Here is a 20950-nt window from a genome sequence, read left to right on the forward strand (position 1 = left end):
ACTGTAGTTTTTAACTGTGTGAGTGATCTGGATCAGCAGTAGATCCTGGATCCTGAGACAGTTTTAGGCCATTTCAAGATATATGGTAGCTATTAGCAGTATGTCTTGACAAGGCTATAGACAAATATTGATCTAATTTATTGAATCCTTGTAGAACAACTGGAAGAAGGACATTTCAGCTTTTGAAAGCAACATTGATCATTTTGTGCATCTGCAACTCAGAAAGCCTATTTTTGAAAAAAATCTTCCCTGATTTTTTAAAGTGCCATTTATTTAATTTAGAGGGTTAAACTATTAAGTCGTCTTTAACCTAGCCGACCCATTTTTGATAGTTGGAAAGACAAATTGTATTACTTTATACTAAAGCATACTCTGAATGCTCTCTAGTTCTTGATGTACTTCTCCACTGTTACAGTTTCACAAAAACTGTAGATTTGGATATTATTGATTAGAAAAAAACCATCATTGGCTTTTGAGATATTTATGAGGCATCAATTAGTGTATGTAGTGTTGTTCTGTTGGTTAATCTCTTGTTTTGCACTGTCATTGGTATTCTTACATGTATCATGAGTTGTATTAATCTGAATAGAATTGAAAGCAATTTGTGCTTGATCAGTGTTTAGATTAAAAGCCTAATTGTGATTTTTGCAATTTATTTATGGATTCGATTGGTGTGACGCCCTCTGTAAGACTGTTATTTGCATTCATCTCATCTCTTAGTTGGTTTTTCTCTATCATGGAAATTAATGAAAATCAGTCCAGAAAAACCTTTGCATTTAGAAGCATATTCCAACCCACTTTGGTGTGTCAGACGTTTGTGTATTCCCAGGTGGTAAACCCGTTTAATCGTGATAGGAGCCAAAATTATTATCTGTATTTGTTGTCTGAATATTGTGATGGAAATGAGCAGCGGTCACTGTGTATGAGAATCCGAGCTCAATTATAATTTTTCTCAGCCTCACTGTTAACTTTTCAGAAGAATCCATTTCATGTTTCAACCGCCTCCTGTGGTCTTGATTCCACCGGGTTGTCACTGAAAGACTGAGATTGGAGATTCAAGCAGGGGAAATGGCTGGCCAGGTCTGGGTGTGCTTGGTCATAGAGATCAGGAGAGGAGCTGTGGATATCTGGAGGGGAGCTCTGACTAGAACTGCTGCTGCCTCATGTTGAGAGAAGTCAGTTAAGGCGGTTTGGGTGTCCCATCAAGATGCCTTCCGGTGTTCTGAAACACTGGACTGATAAGAGGTCAGTGGCTGAGCCAGCGCAATGACCTGGATAATGGATGGATTCCATAGCATTTTTGATGATCTGTTGACTTCAGGGCCTTGAAATGTCTGCTATCAGGACTTGAACACACACACTTTACCTGTACGTTGCCATATATTTTAGGCCAGAGGTGAGTGGCAGGAAAAGGCGCAGTATTTGTCAATTCTGTAGCTGCATGGCCAGGATTCCAGCTCCAAGGCAGGAACCTTTTAAGAAGAGTGAAATCATTTTCTCATCCTGTCAACAGAAACATTTTAAACTGTTTCCTATAGCAAAGAACATGAAACCATTTGGCTGCATGACACTCCTCACACACTCCCAAATGCCAGCACATGAATGTAGGAAAAGACATATGCGCACAATTTCACCTCCTTTATCTTTCCCACCCCTGAAGTTATGTCAGTAAGACTTGGTGCCTGAGAGATCTACAACTCTTATTGTGATGGATTCTAAAAAGCTGGTGAGTGCCACAGAGACACAGAGCATGCTGACAATCTCTTGAAATCCTTGGATTCTTCCTCTCTATCAGAAGACAGATTTAGAACAGTCGGTCCAGATGAATGAACCTGTCTCACTGAATCACCCTTTTCCCATGGAGATTGTCTAGGGTGGGTAGGGGCTGGGCATTCTCACATTGTTTCATCTGTTTTCAATTCTGGGAATTGAAATGTAAAATGTGTAACATCTGATGATTGCTGGTTTTCATTCAGGCACAGCAGGGCAAAATAATGAGTGGACGGAATTAGAAAAAGAGATGAGAAGTCTAACACTGGCGGAGATCTTTGTGCATTTATGTTCTTGCTGCTCTGGCAAAAAGCAGTCAATTAAAAGCCTGCATTGATGTGAGGATTATGCTATTAGTTGAGACCAGCATTCTCATTAGCTGCAGTGACTCGGTGAGAGACGGAGGGAGCTGGAGAATTTCCCTGCAATGGTCTGTTGATTATCTGTTACCTTGTTGCCTAATGGGGAACATTGTCTTCGGTGGTTATGACGGCCCTCATATGACTGACTCCTAATGCATATTAGTTACTCGTCATGAGGCTCACACCCTGCTCTTAGCTAGCCATTATGGTGAGGATGCTTGCCCTGTGAGGTGGGAGGGTTCACAGTTGTTTTGTTCCACTTAATGGTCTGGGACACACCCACGAAGGGCCTGGGAGTCCAGATGTTAGTTGTGGTGGCTTTTGTTGTTGTCAGGCATGTCTTTCCTTTGCTGGGAGCTGCTGGATATGTGTTCGGTTGTCTTAGCACAGGTGACCTACCACGCTGAGCCATCCAGTCCCAGAGGTCAAAGACAGGAGGGGATTAAGTTACAGCACCTCAGGAAGTCTTTGCTGCCGTCCTTGAAGCACCAGCAGCCTATTTTGCATCGCTGAGTTGCACATGGAAGACTTGGCGCAGCAGGTGGTGGTCGGTATGTGCCTGAAGAGGAGGAAAAGTTCTTTGAACAGGACCTCTTCCATTAAGACAGAGTTGGTGAAAGGATCTTAGTATGGGAAATTTGATGTTTTGAAGCCAGTGAACATTGAAAGCCTCAAAGTTTGCGATGTGCCATGGATGTGCTGTCCACAGTAGTGTTGTAGCCGTGGAGACCGGTCTCTTGACCAATTCTTAAAGGTCTTGCCTTTGAATCAGTCACCTTTTTACCTGCCTGGTCCCAGTCTTAGCTGACTCCAGGATGGTGCTCTGTACCGATATTGCTAAATTGCCTGTGCATTATATGGCTGGATATGAAAGCGCCTGACTTTAAATGCAGCCAGTGACGTGACTAGGTACCTTTGTACTAGTATATTTGTTGTTAATGGCTGCTCCTCCTTCACCCTTCCCTCCACACCCCCTTTCACACACTTCAGCTGTCAGTGGAAGAAGCTGGGAAGAGGAGGAGGATGACCACTAATTTATCCATAATTCATTTTGGCATCACCATCCATAAAGATTTCATTTGCAAACAAACTCTGTAAAAAAGCCCTTCTGCAGTTGTAAATACTGGAACAGGACCCTTACTGAGACCACCTCCTGGCTCTGGCCTTGACTTGGACTGGACTCGACTGCAGTTTATACACACACACAGACACAAACAGACACACAAACACACACACATATGACCACTGTTTTTCTCAATTTAGCAGCAAATGATTTGGTCTGGTACATTTATTCAATTGCAATTATTAAAACTAATATCATTACATCACTTAACAGAGTGCATTTCATGTGTGTGTGACTATACTTGTTCTCAAGAGTGTGCTCACCTTATTCAATTTGATTTGCAGCTATATTTACATAATTATAACATCTAACATTAATTCAGTGAAGCTCTTTTTGCTGTTAGGATTTATGCGTCTTTTCACCTTTAGATAATTGTCCATGGCTTCATGTGACTTTTTTTTTTGAAGAGTGGCACTCAGATACATAACCTGGATGATGACAACTGTGTATAGTGATTTATTCATGAAATGTACTCTAATTAACCAGGATATTGAGGCCAACACTCGAAGTAACAAGAACTCTCATTTAGCTCTCTTTCTATTTCTCTCTCTCTCTCTCTCTCTCTCACACACACACACACACATACGTGGTGCCTCAGGCTACCGTCTGTACTGTACATAGTGTTTTATGAGGAGAGTGAGAACTCCATCGGACATTATCATTTGATTAAGAATGGGAATTAAGAATCAAGGAGCAGTCTAGCTAATTTAAAGTAGGTTTTGATTGTACTAATTATGTATAAGAATATTAGTTATAAAATCTTCTCCACTAGCATGTTTATCTTTTGGTCCATAAAGAGAAATGTCCAGAGAGTGCGTTGTCATGTTATCGCACATAGGCATATTGTAGTGTTGTCAGCTGGTGAGGATGGACAGACATACATGGGATCTTTGGGCTCATGCCATTCACTTGTGCCAAAGTGTTACTCAGGTAATGGATGCAATTTGTGGAGACATTAGATTAAGACCCTTCAGCATGTCAGGATAATGCCAAACCAAGCGCCTGCTTCCCTGTGGAAGATAACATTCATCTGAGTTTCATCTCACTCCTACGGGAAGCACATATATCATCTTAGTCCATTTGCAATATTCCTGCACAGAAAGCATCACAACTGTGCTTTAAGGTTTCCCCTAAGTCTCTATTTGAATCAATACTGGTTTCCACACAGGCTGTTTTGGCATTGATGCCTAAACACATCCTGTGTAAACTGTAGCTGCTTCTGCTTCTGCTAATGCACTGCTGTCTTGGCTGTCCAGACCCCTATTATGTATTGCGCTTGCTGATTACAGTCTCCTGTGTGAATGTCTACATCCAACACGTCCATTCAATTTACTGCTGTATTGTCCACCGTATCATACAATCACTGTGGTTTAGTAAACATTATCAAGTGGGAAGAAAATGGGCTGGTGAGATACACCTCAGGTTACATATGCAGGGGGCAAATGAGTTGCAATCTGAAATAGTCTGACTGCACTGTTGGAGACCAGTTTTTAGAATCTCCCACAGGGATCAGACTCTCACTCAGTTGGTTCCCAACCACTTGTTGCTCTGAAAGTCACGACGTGCATATTTTCCCCAGTTCAAATGTATCTACAGTACAGTGGACACAGTTTTATATACTGTCTTTCTTTTTGTCATTCAGATAATAACACAATGGCGTCCCACTCACCAGTGAGTATTCGCATCCTGGATGTAAATGACAATCCTCCTGAACTGGCCACACCATATGAAGCCTCGATATGTGAAGATGCCAAGCCTGGCCAGGTAAGTTGTTTTTCTGTTGTTTTTTTTTTTTTTTTGGAAAGTTAAATCATAATCTTAAAATAAAGAAAAATACATTTGCGTTGTTAAAGTCTTCAGATGCTATTAAAACATTAGGATTCGTGCACAAATGCTATTGGCTGGATTTTAAGACATTGTGGACACTGAATCAAACACAAAACCTAAAACTAAGATCAGCTCACGTATCGTCGCCTTCTTAAAATAGTCTCCCAAGTCATATGTATCGTCGAAGCCAGCATATCAAAATAAATGCATTTTTTTTTTATGTATGTTAATTTTGCATTCATACAAAGTTTTCAGTTCAGTGTTTTATTTTTTCCTATTTTTTCAGACAGAAGACTTGGCTGGATTGGCTGTAAATGAAGGTGTCAGATAATTTAACTGGTGTTCTTTGTTCTATGAGATGCTCATTTGATTCAGACACACCGGCAGAATTGTTTCAGTCTTGTCCCCAAATGAATACTGTCGCCTCAATTAATAGCTTTTTCTGCTACATGCCCTTGCACAAGGGCTGCATATTGCGATATAGAATGTATCTTTTTCATTCCCAGTAATCGACATTAACTTCTTCAGGTGTTTAATAAAGCATGGCCGCGTATAGAACAAACAATGTTTTTTTCTTGACATCACGTTAAACGACACTGTGAGATTCATGGTTAAAAAAAAAAAAACAATTAAAAAAAAAAAAGGGGGTAAACTGATACTTTCACATAATGATTGTTCTCCTGACCACACAAATCACTCGGCTACAAAAACATCAGACTTGCCAACACATTTAGAGACACACACACACACACACACACACACACACACACACACACACACACACACACACACACAAAGGGAGGACACTACTTATAACTCGGCCTCTGGAGGAGCCAGGGATTGAAACGGGAACTTTCCGATTACTAGATGACCCGTTCTCCCTTCTGTGCTGCAGCCACGTTAAGAGAGAGGGAAAGATACAAAAAAGGAGAGAAGAAGAAAAAAAAATGCTCTACCTCTGATGTATTGGTAATAGTAGCCAGTCCAGATTCCACTTCTGGAGGTGAGTCAACATCTGGAAAATATCAGCAGCGGTACAGGATGAGTCGAATATAGGAACAGTATCATCAGTCTGGTCCCCTCAATCTGCGTAACAATAGCAGTGCTTATAACATCTGTACATGTAGTGAATGTGCCAAACTCTTGTAGGCAGATGATATCCCACTGAACACAGCAAATGAATAAATCAAAATATGTCTTTGCAGCCAGAAAGATTTATCTGCTAAAGAGTGTTGCATTAGAGCTTGACTCATCACTCTGACATAAATGGTGTACTCAGCAAGTCAAAGCAGGATACGTAGAATCAAGCTGGATTGTCAGTCTGCTTTTCAATGCACCTCAGCTCATTCGGTGTAAATGTGAATGAGTAAGCCCTGTAACATCTGACCTGGACTAACTTTGCTGCATATCCTCTTCATAAAACACATTTACACATCCGTCAGAAAAATGTGCTTACAGTGGCGATTAGTGTAAATTAACATGAATTCCTAAACGGCAAACAGATGACCCCGTAGCAGAACAGCAGGTGTGACTAAAGAATAAAACTGCTACAAATTTAATTACCAGAATGTGCTTTATGTACATTAGCACCAATCAAACACTGGGGGTCTGTGTAAAAACCCAGGACAACAGGTAATACTGCAGTTATTTCCAATCCAATAAGAGGCCGGGTCTTTCCATTGATCACCATTAAAAATGGACAAAGTCATTAGAGTGTTTTATTCTCTGCACATAGTCAACAGGCCTGAGGCTGAGTTGGACCCAATTATATATGCGAAGCAAAGGAATAATTAAAAAAGCAAGGCTTTAAAGAGGCGACTCCATGCTGGAAGCTGCATTTACATGTGTAATGAGGCCCAGGACTCCCCTCCCCTTGATCCACACACTCTTAACCACTTATAGCCCCCTTGTGCATCTGCAACACTGTTTGTGTGTGCCTTTTGAGAACATTGTCTGGTTTGACACCCCCACCCCCATCTGCAAAAGCCCACATTAACCTTCAGCTCCTAATCACACAGAGATGATTAGTCTTCCAGGAAAAAAGATCATTGCTGGCCCACAGCATTTTGAAGGAAAAGGTTTTTAGGGCTCTCATTAGAGACACATGCATGGAAACATTTCACTCTAATTACAACCCTAACATAGGGAGTCCGTTCCTCCGCCCATCAACTCGTTCCGTGCCTCTCCATTCACAGGCTGTCCCCAAATGACAAACTTTTTTTTGTAGGTCACTCTTCTATAGAGTCTGCTTTTGTTCATCGTCACGGGGAGTTTTGTCAGAATTGGCTGCTGACATTGAATGAAAATTCAATGGCCTTGGGTAAAAGGCTTTCTAACACTTATTTTCACTTGTCGAGGTATCTTCTGCAGGACATGGGGTAAACAATTTTCTACTCTATGTTATTTCAGAGTTCTATGAAAAAAAATAGTGAACAGTGTGTAAAAAATATTTTGGGTGCAGAGATTCACTGCGACTACTTTGGCGAAGATTGCTGGTATTTTTGACGTTTCTTTTCCTTCAATCAATAGAAAGAATAGAGGTTTTATTTATTTTATTTTTTTATTGTTGACCTTATTTTAAGATTATGCGAAGGCCATGAAGCACCTAGATACAGTAAGGAAAAGATCAAACGATACTTGACTAAATACTAAAAAAGCATCACATATTTCAAGTTTGGTTTTTGACTTTTTTTTTTTTACTTTACAAACTTGAACAAAAACAACAATCTTTCCTTCACATAATCCCCCAAAAAAATCTTCAAGAGAGACAAACATGAAGACAAAGGATTGATTGCTTCAGTCCATATTCATTCTGTAAAATATTCTCCCACAGGAACATCCCGGCTTTATAAAGCTTCAGCCAACAGTTCTTTTGACTTTAAAAGCAACTTCGGTGTTGTTTCAATATCACAGAAATTTGCTTATCAATTTGGAACTTTGAATCCCAGACACTGCGTTAATTACATCAGTTTTTCTTTCACCCCGGGGACACGAACACAGAGAGCTTATCTTTCTTTACCTGACACATCAGCTTTTGGTCATGGCAGTTGCTGACTTTGTCTGGTAAGAAGAAAATCTGAAGTTCGAGAAGTTTTGGCTGCTTTGTTCACTACCTGGTCTGTTTCTATTTCATCTCAGGCCTTAAAACTCGACAGAATCAATTTGAGTCCGCACAATACCTGTTTGTTTGGTTTTTTTCAATTGAATCAACTGTCAAATGGCTTAGTGTGAGATTCTTCAAAACCCTTTCACAGAAGAGCTGTCCGTCCTTATTCCCATGTTCTGTTCGCGCTGTCTGTCTGTCTGTCTTCTTCTGTAACTGTGAGAGAAGGTTATCACTTTCCTTATGATCTGATTTGAATTATAGTTTTGACCCATATTTTGGTTTGTCAGCGTCATTGCCATTTTCTGCAGATACACAAACACAAACAAATAAAACACGTGCAACGAATTGAATTCAACCCCATGACCATACTATACTGTGATAATTCAAGTCATTTCGTCATGATGTATTTGAATTCAAAACTGTTATGTATCACCGGGTGCCACATTCATTTGTATTTCCTGAAATATTGTCACCGTGAAATACGTCATTCTACTCACGCATGCTCCACCTCTGGTCAGCATTCTTCTCTATTTGGAATGTGAATGTGTTTTCTCATCTTCACACCATCTAATGCCGATAACTGCACTTGAACTAATTATATTTCAGAAAAATCACACATAAATTGTTTTCAAAGCGTTTGCCCGGTATTCATATTCCACTTTGACTGGCTTTTTCTCTTGACGACTGTACAACGTACATCAGAAGGACAGTCACCAATGCCACTCACCCTGTCTGTGTCAGACACATGCGGCAATGAAATGCAGAGTGTGCATTCACACACCCACACACATGCTGTACACACGCAGCCTTCAGTGTCACACTCTTAATATGTCGCATCAAACCCTGGTTTACTAAGCTAATGAGGCGCGTTCCATTGTCTCCTGTTGTGCGCTGTGTTATCACCCAGTCTGGCTCATGGAGTGTCAGCTCCCTGGCTCAGGTCTATCTTTCTGTGGAACCACAGAGAAAATCAGATTAACCTAAGCCTTTTAACTGTGGCTGGGTTTGATCCCATTTGAGAGTTGGCAACACAACCTACTTTGTTTGTCTTAAGAGGCAGAATGCATGTGATGGGGGTTTGGGGGTGGAACTGTGTGTGTGTGTGTGTGTGTGTGTTGGGGGGGGTGGTGTTGCTGAGAAATTAATACAAAAAAGGTTGACACAGGCTAAGCGGCTGTTGCTTAGGGACATAGTTCATGCCAGGGCCGTGACACACAAGTGTTCGCCCTCACATTTGATTTACTGGACCTTCTGGCACTTAATTAGGAGAGATAACATAAGAGGAAGCAGAATTAAAATGACTTTAAGAGAAAATGTGAGAGAGGGAGAGAGAGAGAGAGAGAGAGCGAGAGGGATGCAAGCTAAAAAGGTCGAGGGTCATGTGCATGGAGCTGAAAGAAAAACATCTTTCATGTGCTTTTTACAACTCCTCAGTATGAGTTTTCTGATAACTAAAATACACAAAAAAATACCTGAGAATAGCTTTTTACTACTCACTCTCATGTTTTTTTCACATTCTGCTCCACCTCTCAGAATGATGCATGAACACAGTCTTCACCTCTAAAGCTCATTCCTCGCCCACCTCTTGATATTCATCTGACTGAATACGGAGGGACAGATATCATACAGTGCGATGTGTGCAGAAAAAGAGGCTGTGTGGAAAGCCAAATACTACATATGACCTGGGGTAACGGTGGCCTGTCAGCTCTGCTGCGCCGTCTCACAGCTGGCTGAGTGGGTCACTGCGACAGATCACCTCAGTTTGGCCAAAACACCGCCAACATGCAACTCCTGGCTGAGTAAGTTTGAAATAGCTAAATGTTAGCCCTGTCCGAAACACACATATCACATCAGATACACATGAGCACAGCACTTACTCACCTCATGAGCACGGATACTCAAACACATACAGGAACATATCAGACATAAAAGTGTAAAGAGGAGAGGAGAGAGCCACTCAGACGAGGAGAAAGAACCCCAGACAAACTCAGTTTTGCTGTATATTTCACAAACTGTGTAGGAGACGGAGTCATCTGTTGTAGCCTACTCACCAAATGCCTCTTCTTCATCTTGTCTCTCCAATATTAACAGTCCATGAAAAACATTAACTGAAAAAAAACAGCAGACTTTACAGACTTGAATATTCATTGAATCCAGAGACATCTTCAGTCTTACCCAAGTGATATTTGAGTTTACGGTATAAACAAGTAAAAGTAGGATCTCATTCACAGGCAGCAGGTCTTTGGTATTCTGACCACTGCTTGGAGTCTTTCTTGGGTCTTTCTAATTTTTTTTCTTTTTTGAACACAAAAAACGTGTGCGTGAGTTAATGTGACTTTTCTGCGGTGATCCCCATGTTGAGCTTCCCTTGATATAACAGAATGTTTCGTTGTTCCCCCTTGATGAAACTAGCATGTGCATTTCTCTCTTTTCCAACAAGTAGACAAGATCACGTGTTGCAACATGTGCAGCACGTGAAAATCACCGTAACCATGTAGAGCATCATGGGAATTAAATGATACCATGAATATTGCTTGTGAAATGTAACTATCACTTATAACGAGGAGAGTTGAGTCCATTTTCACTGAAATAACTGAAGGACCTTTTAAAGAATTATTTTATTGGTGCACTGGAAATTTGGATCATTCTTTTTGTGCAAGTCACAGGCTCAGGTGTGTTTTTGCACGTGTACATTGCAACATACATGCGCATGCACATGCTCATGCATGATGTAATACATGCCATTGATTCCAAGGCTTAGCAATTACCTGCAGGTGCTTGTAATGTGAACAACAGCACTGCGCCAGCTAATACAGGGGGAAATACTGGAAGACAGCAAACGTGGATCTAAACAATGCATTTGTCTTTGGTTTGTAAATGTTTCATGAGGAACTGCCTTGACCTGGACTCCAGCGCTTTAGGGTTAGACTGATACTGATACTTTCATACGACAGCTACACCTCTCACTAATACTGTGTATAAGCAGGCAGCCATATGGTGGGCTACCCTCTTTTTTTGTAGGCTCATAATTGGAAGTTGATCAATATTATGTTCATGTGTGAGCTGCAAAGTTGGAAATTCGAGATCCTTCACAAGTTGAGTTTATGTGGACAACTAAATTAAGTTAAAGATGTTTCATTTTCTCTATCATGTACCGATATGTTCACCTGGAGAAGCTGACATTTCAGAGAAAAGTTGTCTGTGAGTTCTTTTGGAACTTAACAGAGTGGTGACCCATTTTAGCACCTAGGAAACATCTAGCAAGTTCAGGTTTGGCCTGACTGCTGGTACAGTCTGCTGTTTTAACTCTAATGCCCCCTCTTTCTGGTGACGATGAGAATCAAAGCATAATGAATCCTACATTTTACAAACTATAGTTCCAATTTGTTTTTTTATAGTTTTTTATTTCATTTACCGCAGTCACAGTGTGAGAGACTGAACCCTCATCCTCACCCCCACCCACTAACCAGCCCTGTGGATCAGCTCAGGACATCTGGCTCTTTAGAGGAAAATGTCTTGTAATCTTAGCCATTTATTTTTGACACCGTGGCCTCTAAAAACCACGGAAACAGCCATTTGTGCATTTAAAAAATTGAGTCAAGATCAGAGCAATGCATTGTGAAATTTTAATGGACACAATGCTTTCGACCACCGGAAATAATGGGTGTGTTTGAAAACACCTCTGACATTGCAGGCTTCACAGATGAACCTCCGAGCTCATTTTCATGCAGTTGTGTGTGTGTGTGTGTTTGTGTTATTTATTTATTTATCCATTACCTTGCTTCTGCAATTGTGAAATGGTTCATCACTGCTGTGAATGAGAAAGCCGTCTTCCTCTCACTACCTTGACCTTTAAGGTACTTGCAGCGGAGACGGGCTGTACGTTCGTGAAAGTCCCCCCCTTTCTAGCTTTCCACAGATACATGAGATTTAAGGGGGTCAAGAAAGGGGACTGCGAGATAGAAATCTAATTAGGTGATTGTGCTTGAGGGAGGTTCACTAGCTGCTCGATAAACTCCCACACGCTAGCTTTCCCTCTCTCTCATTTGCTTCTCTTTTTTCACTCTCTCTCAGCAGTTTGGCTCATCCTGAGATGCCGCCTGAGAGTCTCCCTGCAGAGGGCACAGTCACAGAGCACAGATCAAGGCTCACTTACTACATCTTCAGTGCTGTTCATATTTCTTCAAAGAAATTAGTGCATTCATCCCAGGGCTGCTAACAAAACTATTGCTTACAGTGTCTTTTCTTTGCTCATTATTCCTCTACCTTCAGTCTGACACAACAGGCTTTGGAATGATGAATAGATGAGATCAGAACTGTTTTGGTGTACAATTTCTCATAGATCATTGTGGACCGACTGGATATTCTTTGAATTGCATTCAGCTTTTGTAGCTCTGTGGGTTCTCATGCACAAACCGAAGTCTGCAGCTCCAACAAAACTGAAAAAAAATGAATCTGGATATTTGGAGTCCTCTGCTTGTATACTCAATTGAATTTCTTGAAAAGGCTCATTTCTATTCATGTACCTCTAAAAGCACATGCTTACCATCAAGGTCATGCAGCAGCAGATTTGCCCATGACCTACAGGTTTTATTCGATGCATTTGGAACTGTTAAGGAACAGTTAACGCTTGTAACTCCTTGAGTGATGTACAGTATAGCAAGATATCGTACTCTGTCCTAAAGAGGAACAGATATTCACTGAGGGATATTTTTCTTCTTCTTTTGACAAACACACCACAAACTATCTATCAAAACAAGGGAAAAGGTAATAAGGAGATGTCAGTCAATCATGCCAACTTCAGCAATGGACGTTTGGCGTGTAATATTTTCTTTATTTTTATTTGCCTACATTTTTCTCATGAATATCTTTGCAGGAATACTGCCGGTCATACTTCTGAGCTCATTTCCGTGTGTGCAGGTATGACTAAGCCTGCTCTGCGGCCGTGATGCCGCGTCAGTGGTGAGGAACTGTTTATTGTGAAGATACAACCGTGGTTGGAATGTGTACTTGTCAGTAGCTTAGTCACAGTAACGCCTAGCCAACTCATTTCAGCTGTGTGCAGTGTTGTAAATGAATAAATCTGTCTAGCATACAGACGATTCCAGCTCAAAAGTCACGCAATGACGTGTAAAAGAGTGGTGTACAGTATTGTATTATCATTTCTGTAATCAATCTGTAGATGGATGATGAATGAGGGACATATTTTGAGAGTGAGATCAATGCAAAGGAGGGATGATGTGAAAGGGAATCCCAGTGATGCATAGAGAGAGCAGAGTTGGAGAGATGAAGAGGAAGGGAAACAAATCCTGCACCTTAAAGATGCGACTGCTGCTGGAAGAGCTGACTAACACTTCGGTGTGTTTTCCTTAAATCGTATCTGAGTATTTGTGAGAGCAGATGAAGGAATCACATCCATCCAGCATCCAGTGTGTGTCAAACAGAGGTGGGGAAACTTACACCGCAAGATAAAACAAGTCCAAAATAAAAGATAAGATAAAACTTCAATCGGCCCACAGCAGGGAAATTTACAACCATCACTGGTTAATTATACTGCAGTGAATCTCTCTCGTTTGTCCATCAAGCTCATCCAGACGCGTGTTTAAAATAGAGGCTCAATAGTCTCTCCATCTCTGACATGTTTTGATTTCTTCTCATGCAACTGCTTTCACAGTGGCAAACCAGTGTCATCGAATCAGCTTCAGAAAATCATGAATCATTTATTTTTGTTTAATATGTTATAATTAAATGACTAAAATTGATGGGATAATCTTCCATTATGCTACATCATTAGTGTGGGTTTACACCACTCATGTATTTATCACACACACACACACACACACACATACACTCACTCTCATGAAAGTCTATCACACTAATGCAGCATTCAAGTCGATGAGGATGGATTCACTGAATGTTGCATTAAAAAAAAACGGAAAAACGAAACAAATTAGTAGTTAACAAAAAGCGCCAATGTAATATTTAAGGGGAAAGAGGATAAATGGTAACGATGATTTTTATTGCCTTTGATATGCAGCAAAAAAAAATCATTATTGTATATCTTTTTTAAAATACAAATTCCTTTTATGCATGGAACTGAAACCAACAATACCAAGCAAACAAGCCTCTCCTAGAGATGATTAGAAGATTCCTGGAGACTCATTTATAGTCAACTAATCAATCAATCAATCAATCAATAATGTGACCATTTCAATATTTTGAAGGGGTTACTGCGATAGTTTGGACCAAATCATTACTTTACAAGTGTCAAGCCTGCAGCAGGTCATGAGTCTGAATCTTTGCATTTGGATTCTTAAATGAGTCTCTCTAATTAGTTTTCTCTCTAAATATGTTGAACTTTCAACATGGTTTAAGCCCTGACTATAAGGCTGATATACAAATATACGATATACAAAATGTGTTTTTTGTTTTTTTTTCCATTAGTTGTTGTTCTTGTTTTTACAGTTTTCTCCTCAGCCAGCAGCACCTCATACTGGTTGCCCCTCTTTTATGAGCTTTATGTAATATTTACAAGAAAAAGCTTGTCTAAATGCACCTGGGTACCACAAAACAAAGAGCCTGGGATTCATCCATTTCCCATTAAATATAGTATTACAGTCCTTGAGTCAAAAGTTCACTTAAAGCGGCAGCCACTACGATAAATAAATAAAAACACTGTCTGGCATTTGCCATCATCTTGGTCTTGTGGACAGTGAGAAGCGATGAATCACTGACTACAAAAACATGAACGAATATATTCTGATATAAACCTGATTAAGACACAGACACTGCCATGTAAGCAGCATTTGTCTGTTGACTATTACCAAAATAAGCCCAGCTGAGACAGGGATGTACAGGATAATACTGCAGATGACAAATCAATGCTCCCTCAGTATTGTGCGACACGTACGGCTGTCAAACTGCTTGACAACGCAGCTCTAACTCCTGACAACCATTGTGAACTCAACTCACTGTTCAGTGTTTTGCATAGTCAGCTTGAGAAAACTAAAAATATAGCACAGTAGGAACATAGCAGAAATGGATTCAGGTTAACTTGTGAGGGAAGGCGAGAATATAGGGATGGAAATGTGGGCGGCGTCTGCATTCATTAGCACATAAACAAGAATATGAATGGAATATTTAACATGCAGCTCGTGTAAATACCTTAACGCAGTCAGAATATTGCAGTCAATGAGGTTGAAGCCCAGTCCGTCACGATTGTGTCGTTTCTAGTCTGAAGTAATAACTATTTTCAAAGCAAGCCTGGTTTTAGTACATCAGACTTAATTACCTCTTGGCTTAACCCCTCATGTTCTGCTGTAGATTTTCTCAAGTGGTTCAAGTATGGAGAATTTTCACACATGTTACTTTTCTCAACATCTTTTAACAAACCTTTGCTTTTATGTAATAACCCCATAGCCTGTTTGAGGAGGTCCATCCATCCATTTTCTTCCGCTTATCCTGTTAAGGGTCGCGGCGGAGCTGGAGCCTATCCCAGCGGCTTTCGGGCGAGAGGCAGGGTTCACCCTAGACAGACCGGCAGTTATTCGAGGAGGTCCTCTGGGAAAAAGAAGAAAAAAAAAAGCTCTGTGTCCTTTTGTTTTTAAGTGGCGGTGCGTTGTAACTGAGCGAGGAGGAAATCAAACAGGAATTTGCAGACTTGTATGATGTGTGCTGGCAGAGGAAGCGAAGCCTTTATCAGCCTGTGGTTTGATATTGTCTGCAGAGTAAATGGATGAGAGCAGGCTGAACTGTCACTGAGAGAGGCCTGTGTTCAAGTGAAAGGATCTCTGGGGACTGTTTGATGTCTGTTCAGCTCACAGTGAATCCTATCTCACCTTATTGTGTCCACCAAGACTTCTCACATTTCGATCACTTTGAATGTGGATCACTATTACTGCATTAGTCCGGTGGACTGCACCCCTATCTAGTCTTTTTCTTTCTGCTCTTTTGCACATTTGCTATTTGACTTTGCTTCATTTTCTTTGAGCAAATACGGCAGCCTCACTGAATATCTGTGTCCTACTCTTTTCTCCTAAGCCTTTCACTGAGGCATTTTATGGTAGTTTCAAATGTTATGATATTTTTATATTCCAGTACATTTCTTGAGACAGAAGTTTCTTTTTTAATCTCTGTTTGACTGCAGCCTCTTTGAACTGCACTTTCATGGGAAGCTTCAGAGCTGTTGTTTTTTTGTTTTTTTCTCATCCAAATACACTCGCTCAACCTCATAGTCTCCCTCATGAAAGTGTAAAGGGCCTTTCATATTCATTCTCTTGTTCTCATTGAGTGGATCTAAGTAGAAAAGCTGACCTGTTTATCTTTTTTTTTCTCGTCCACTCATTTCCTCTTTCCTCTAGTTGATTCACACCATCAGCGTGGTGGATAAAGACGAGCCGCAATCTGGACATCACTTCTACTTCGATCTGAACCCTGACGGCTCCACGAATCGACACTTTACCCTGTGGGATGTCAAAGGTGAGAAGGCAAAGGTTGGAGTTTGGGGTTATGATATACTGTGTAAGAATGGCTTTGTTGTTGTGAGTGGGTTTGCAGGGGCAGCAAAATTGTGTGTAAGTGACAAATATAAAATTTGATAAGATAAAGTTCATGAGGAGAAACACGTTTCTAGAAAGCATTTAGTCAGTGGTTAAAAGATACAGTCGGTTGGGGAATTTCACTGTTTTTCCTGCTTTCCAAGAATGAAGAGAAGTAATAGATGTCTCACAGTAGGACATTTTTTACACTAAATTAGGCTAAACAGAAATATTCGACTGCCTTGGCTCATAGTTGACTTTCTATGGGATCAAATAACATAAAAATAATCTTTTATAGGCGTCCAGGAACCATCAGTAACGTAGGGAAGGGTAACAAGAGGCTCATCATCTCTGACTTTGAAAATTAAGAGCATTTCATAAATGTAAGATAATAATGAGTTTGTAGTCTTATTTAAAAGACTGCTGTTTCAAATACTCGGCAGTAATTATGTTTTCATTATCTAATCCAGATACTAGACATCTTCTTTAACATAATTCCCTGAGTACACTGCTAAAAGATTTTATTATTTGCATGCTTTGTTAAAGTAAAATGAATTATTTCTGTGAATGGGCACTATCAGGGAGCTCTGTTTTAAACCTTGGCCAAGGAAGTCATGTGATCACCAGCATGCGTCTGTCTGCAGGTTTGCTTGTTGGCAGGATATCTCTTAAATGAGTGGAAAGAACGAATGGTAAACTTACAACAAAGATTAACGTGAGCTTTTGGAAGAAATGCGGATCAAATCTGGAATGTGGTTACTCGGCCATTAGCGATATTTTTTGTAACGTCATAGATTTATTCCGAACAGATTTCTTCAGTCCATTCAAAACATTTGCATGGGAAATCTTTTAGCATCCAGAAATCACCTTGATTGGTGTGCACGTGATCCAGAAGACCTCTTTTTGATATAAAGGTCAATATTTCTGGAAAATGGGAGCGCATTTGCGAGAAACTTGGTCCCCAGAGATCTATGATCTGAGTCCGAAAACTTCTTATGACGGTGGGGAAGAAAATATGAGAACAGATATTCATGATACAATGATTATATTCCATGTAGCGTCATTTTGTACAAACATCGCCTGCTGTTATACGCCAATTAGAATGTGTTCTATGTCTCTGTGGACCTAAAAAAATTCATTAAAACACTAACTTTCCCAACTGTTTACGTGTACACACTGTCTGAGCTACAACTCTGTCCTAAACAGTTATAAGGTTTTCATACGTATGAATGTCATCATCCATGAAATATGCATGAGCATACTTGTTAATCCTCTGCTTCCAAACACATATTTCCTTGACTCCTCATCCTTAGAATGTCAACAGCTTCCATTATTTGTCTTCATTAAAGCCGCATTTTGCAAAAAAAAAAAAAAATCAGTTTCATATGTTTCGACACAGAAAAAGAGAAAAATCCCCGGTGATAAAGTTCATTTGTGGGGAAGATAAGCTTTTACATGTGTGTTTGTGTTTAAAGACGTGTACCTGAGCGAATGTGACATCTGGCCAAGTCAAGATTGATCTGACGCCAGGAAAATGTCAAAGGAGCAGCCTGAGCTAGGGAAATGTCACCATGAGGAGGCAGCGAGGTCTGCTGTCATCCCACTCACACACCATGGCCCGTGTATAATGTACACAAACACACACACACACAGATGCATACACAGGATGGGATACACATGACAAAATGTAACACTCATGCATGTATAAATACAATCTAGTTTTTAATGTTTGGTCGTGACTGGTGGTGGAAGGGTGACATGGGGTGTGTGTGTGAGGGTGTGCATGTGTGTGTGTGTTTGTGTGTGTGTGTGTGTTTGTGTGTTTGTGTGTGTGTGTAAGTGATTGGGAAAATGTTGAATAATCATATTCATATTCTAATATAAAGGTCACACATCCAGCCCCATTTCCCCAACACAATCGCAAATATGTCACACACTAATACACACATTTGTTTAAATAGATACAGCATGTATTCACACTATCAATGCTGGTCTGTTTATGATTTATAGAAAAGCCCACATAGACTTTTTGTCCTTCTATCACTCTTTTTCCCTCAATCCTGGTCTATCTTTTCATAGACACATTTGTCAACCTGTCATTTTCAATCTGTCTCTTCATTTTTCTTTTTTTCTAAATTGTGGCCTCACATTGGATGCTGTCTCCAAGCCTTGACACACACAATGATGAAAAGGGTCTTCTTCTCCCATGGTGATTAACTCTTTTAAAGTAGTTTAAACCAAAACCTCAGCATTAACCCCTTTATTGTTGTTGCACTTTCATCAGAGCACAGTTTGGAGAGCGTCGCATATGCATATCTCTCATTATAAGCTTTTAAAATTCTAAAATATTTCTATTAACTGTCCCTATGATTCTTTCATGAATGCCACTAGAGCAAAATACACAGAAGAGCTGTGGTGTCACCTGATTTCAGGTTTATTTTATCAGACATTCCATGGATTGTAAAATAATCTTTGTTATTTAATCGCTACAGTGCACCAGAATTAATTCTGGATGGAGGATAAAGAGCCCAACAGGTTCAGACAGTTTCAAAGTGAATTTCAGGGTTGAGTCGGGCTCAGCTCGGTGTAACTTTGATTACTTTATTTTACCTTTATTTAACCAGAGCAGTCATTAAGGATAAATTGTTATTTACAGTGGCGGTCTGGCAAAAGGTCTCTTGAGAGAAAAGGGGAAGAGCTGAAAAAGCATTAAAAGGCACAAGCACACAAACTTTCACAGGGCAGTAATTACATAAAAACAATCAAAACAAGCATTGGCTGTAACGAATGGAAGTTGTCTCTCTCTTACGTACACACACATACGACGGCTAACCAGCAAACAGCAGCATTATGCTACTAAGCAGCATGCACGAGACTAACAAGACAAACAGTGTTGACGGGGCCATTGGCCATAAGGAGGTTTATTTTCAACAGTCCCTATCAATCCATCATGGTAATTAATCTGCATGCACAGATTTCCAAATGAGTATTTTTTTTTCCTGCTACATGACCCCTGAGGGGCTGTGGAGGGAGGTAATTACAGAAAAAATGGACTTAGGTGGACTTGATGTTTATGTCACTCTACCTTTATGGTCATGTACCAATTAGGCAATAAAACTACAACAATTCCCCACATTTGTCTCTGCAGGTCTTTACTGTAATGATGTGCGTACAAGTGAGGCTCTTATTTGAGAAGTATTTGTTCTTTTAATTACTTGATTTGAGATAAGCTTTCTTTTTCTCTGAAATACTGTTGACCCACGTAGTATTATTACTCACTAGTACAGTATTCATTACCATGTTGTTATTACTGTTCATAGGTGATGTATTCATTACATTTTGAAATGTTGTATTCATTTACTGAGTTGATGTGAAATGACAATTTCATTATAAAACATTGCTTTTTTGGTTTTTTGAATTTGCTAGAAAACTAGGTTGTTGTTTTTTTGACCGTGTTATTTCCGTAGAGCAAAACAAACCCCCCCCCCCCCCCAACAAAGACAACAATTTTTTCCTGTCCCTTGTATGATGATGCAACCGCATGTTGGTATCCAAATGCCTTTTAGAGATTTTTTTTGGTTTTCTGGCAGCTGTGGAAGAAGAAGCTGTGGCAGAATCAAAAGGACAGACTCAGGGATAATGTTCCCATACATAAACAGTAATCCGCAGATTGTTCTACATGAGCCAGAGAAGCACTCGAGCGGCATGGATAACGGTGATGTATGTTCTGGAAGATGGATTCCTCGGTGTCCTCTATGCAAGTCAACCCACAAAGCTGCTGTGACTCTATTTGTCAAATCCTCCTCCTGTATTCTGTGTTACATTTATCTATGTCTCCAGCAGAAGGCTCACATATACAACGATGAAGTTTAATTTCAGACGTTGGCTCTCTCAATCATTCTCTGCCTTTTTTTTCTCCTTTGTTTGGTTTTTGTTCTTGGGAAAAAAAAAAAAACATTTGGTGAGAAAGCAGTTCAGTTTTTAATCGTTTGACCCTGCCTCTGTACTCCTTGAACTGTGCAAATTATACATTCAGAATACATTTAAAACAAACAGTTTTTTCACCTTTTATTTTCACTTGAGCACTTGCTTACAAATGTCCATTCAACTCTTTAAAAGTTTACCGCTTTATTACAGTCTTCAAAGGACAAAAAGCCAGACAGTCGATAAAGGAACTAACTAGATGCAGGTTCAGCAGTTCTACTGCACCATTCCTTAAGAAAAG

General features: G+C 40.1%; 1 protein-coding gene and 1 long non-coding RNA gene across 2 annotated transcripts in view; one reads left to right on the forward strand and one right to left on the reverse strand.

Moving 5' to 3' along the window:
* cdh22 (cadherin 22) overlaps positions 1–20950 on the forward strand; it is a 183350-nt gene that overhangs the window by 151781 nt on the left and 10619 nt on the right. The window contains exons 11-12 of the mRNA XM_086199884.1: positions 4898–5019; positions 16549–16666. Coding sequence (XP_086056010.1) covers positions 4898–5019; positions 16549–16666 — 240 coding nt within the window. The remainder of the gene's footprint in view (positions 1–4897; positions 5020–16548; positions 16667–20950) is intronic.
* LOC147268363 (uncharacterized) overlaps positions 9964–20950 on the reverse strand; it is a 163861-nt gene continuing 152874 nt past the window's right edge. The window contains exons 8-9 of the long non-coding RNA XR_015112127.1: positions 10240–10296; positions 9964–9983 (exon numbers count right to left, since the gene is read on the reverse strand). This is a non-coding gene — a long non-coding RNA (uncharacterized LOC147268363). The remainder of the gene's footprint in view (positions 9984–10239; positions 10297–20950) is intronic.

Source organism: Aulostomus chinensis, chromosome 3 (genome assembly GCF_037954235.1).
Source record: "Aulostomus chinensis isolate RoL2024-O1b breed Wild chromosome 3, RoL_Achi_v1.0, whole genome shotgun sequence".
NCBI classification, from domain to species: Eukaryota; Metazoa; Chordata; class Actinopteri; order Syngnathiformes; family Aulostomidae; genus Aulostomus; species Aulostomus chinensis.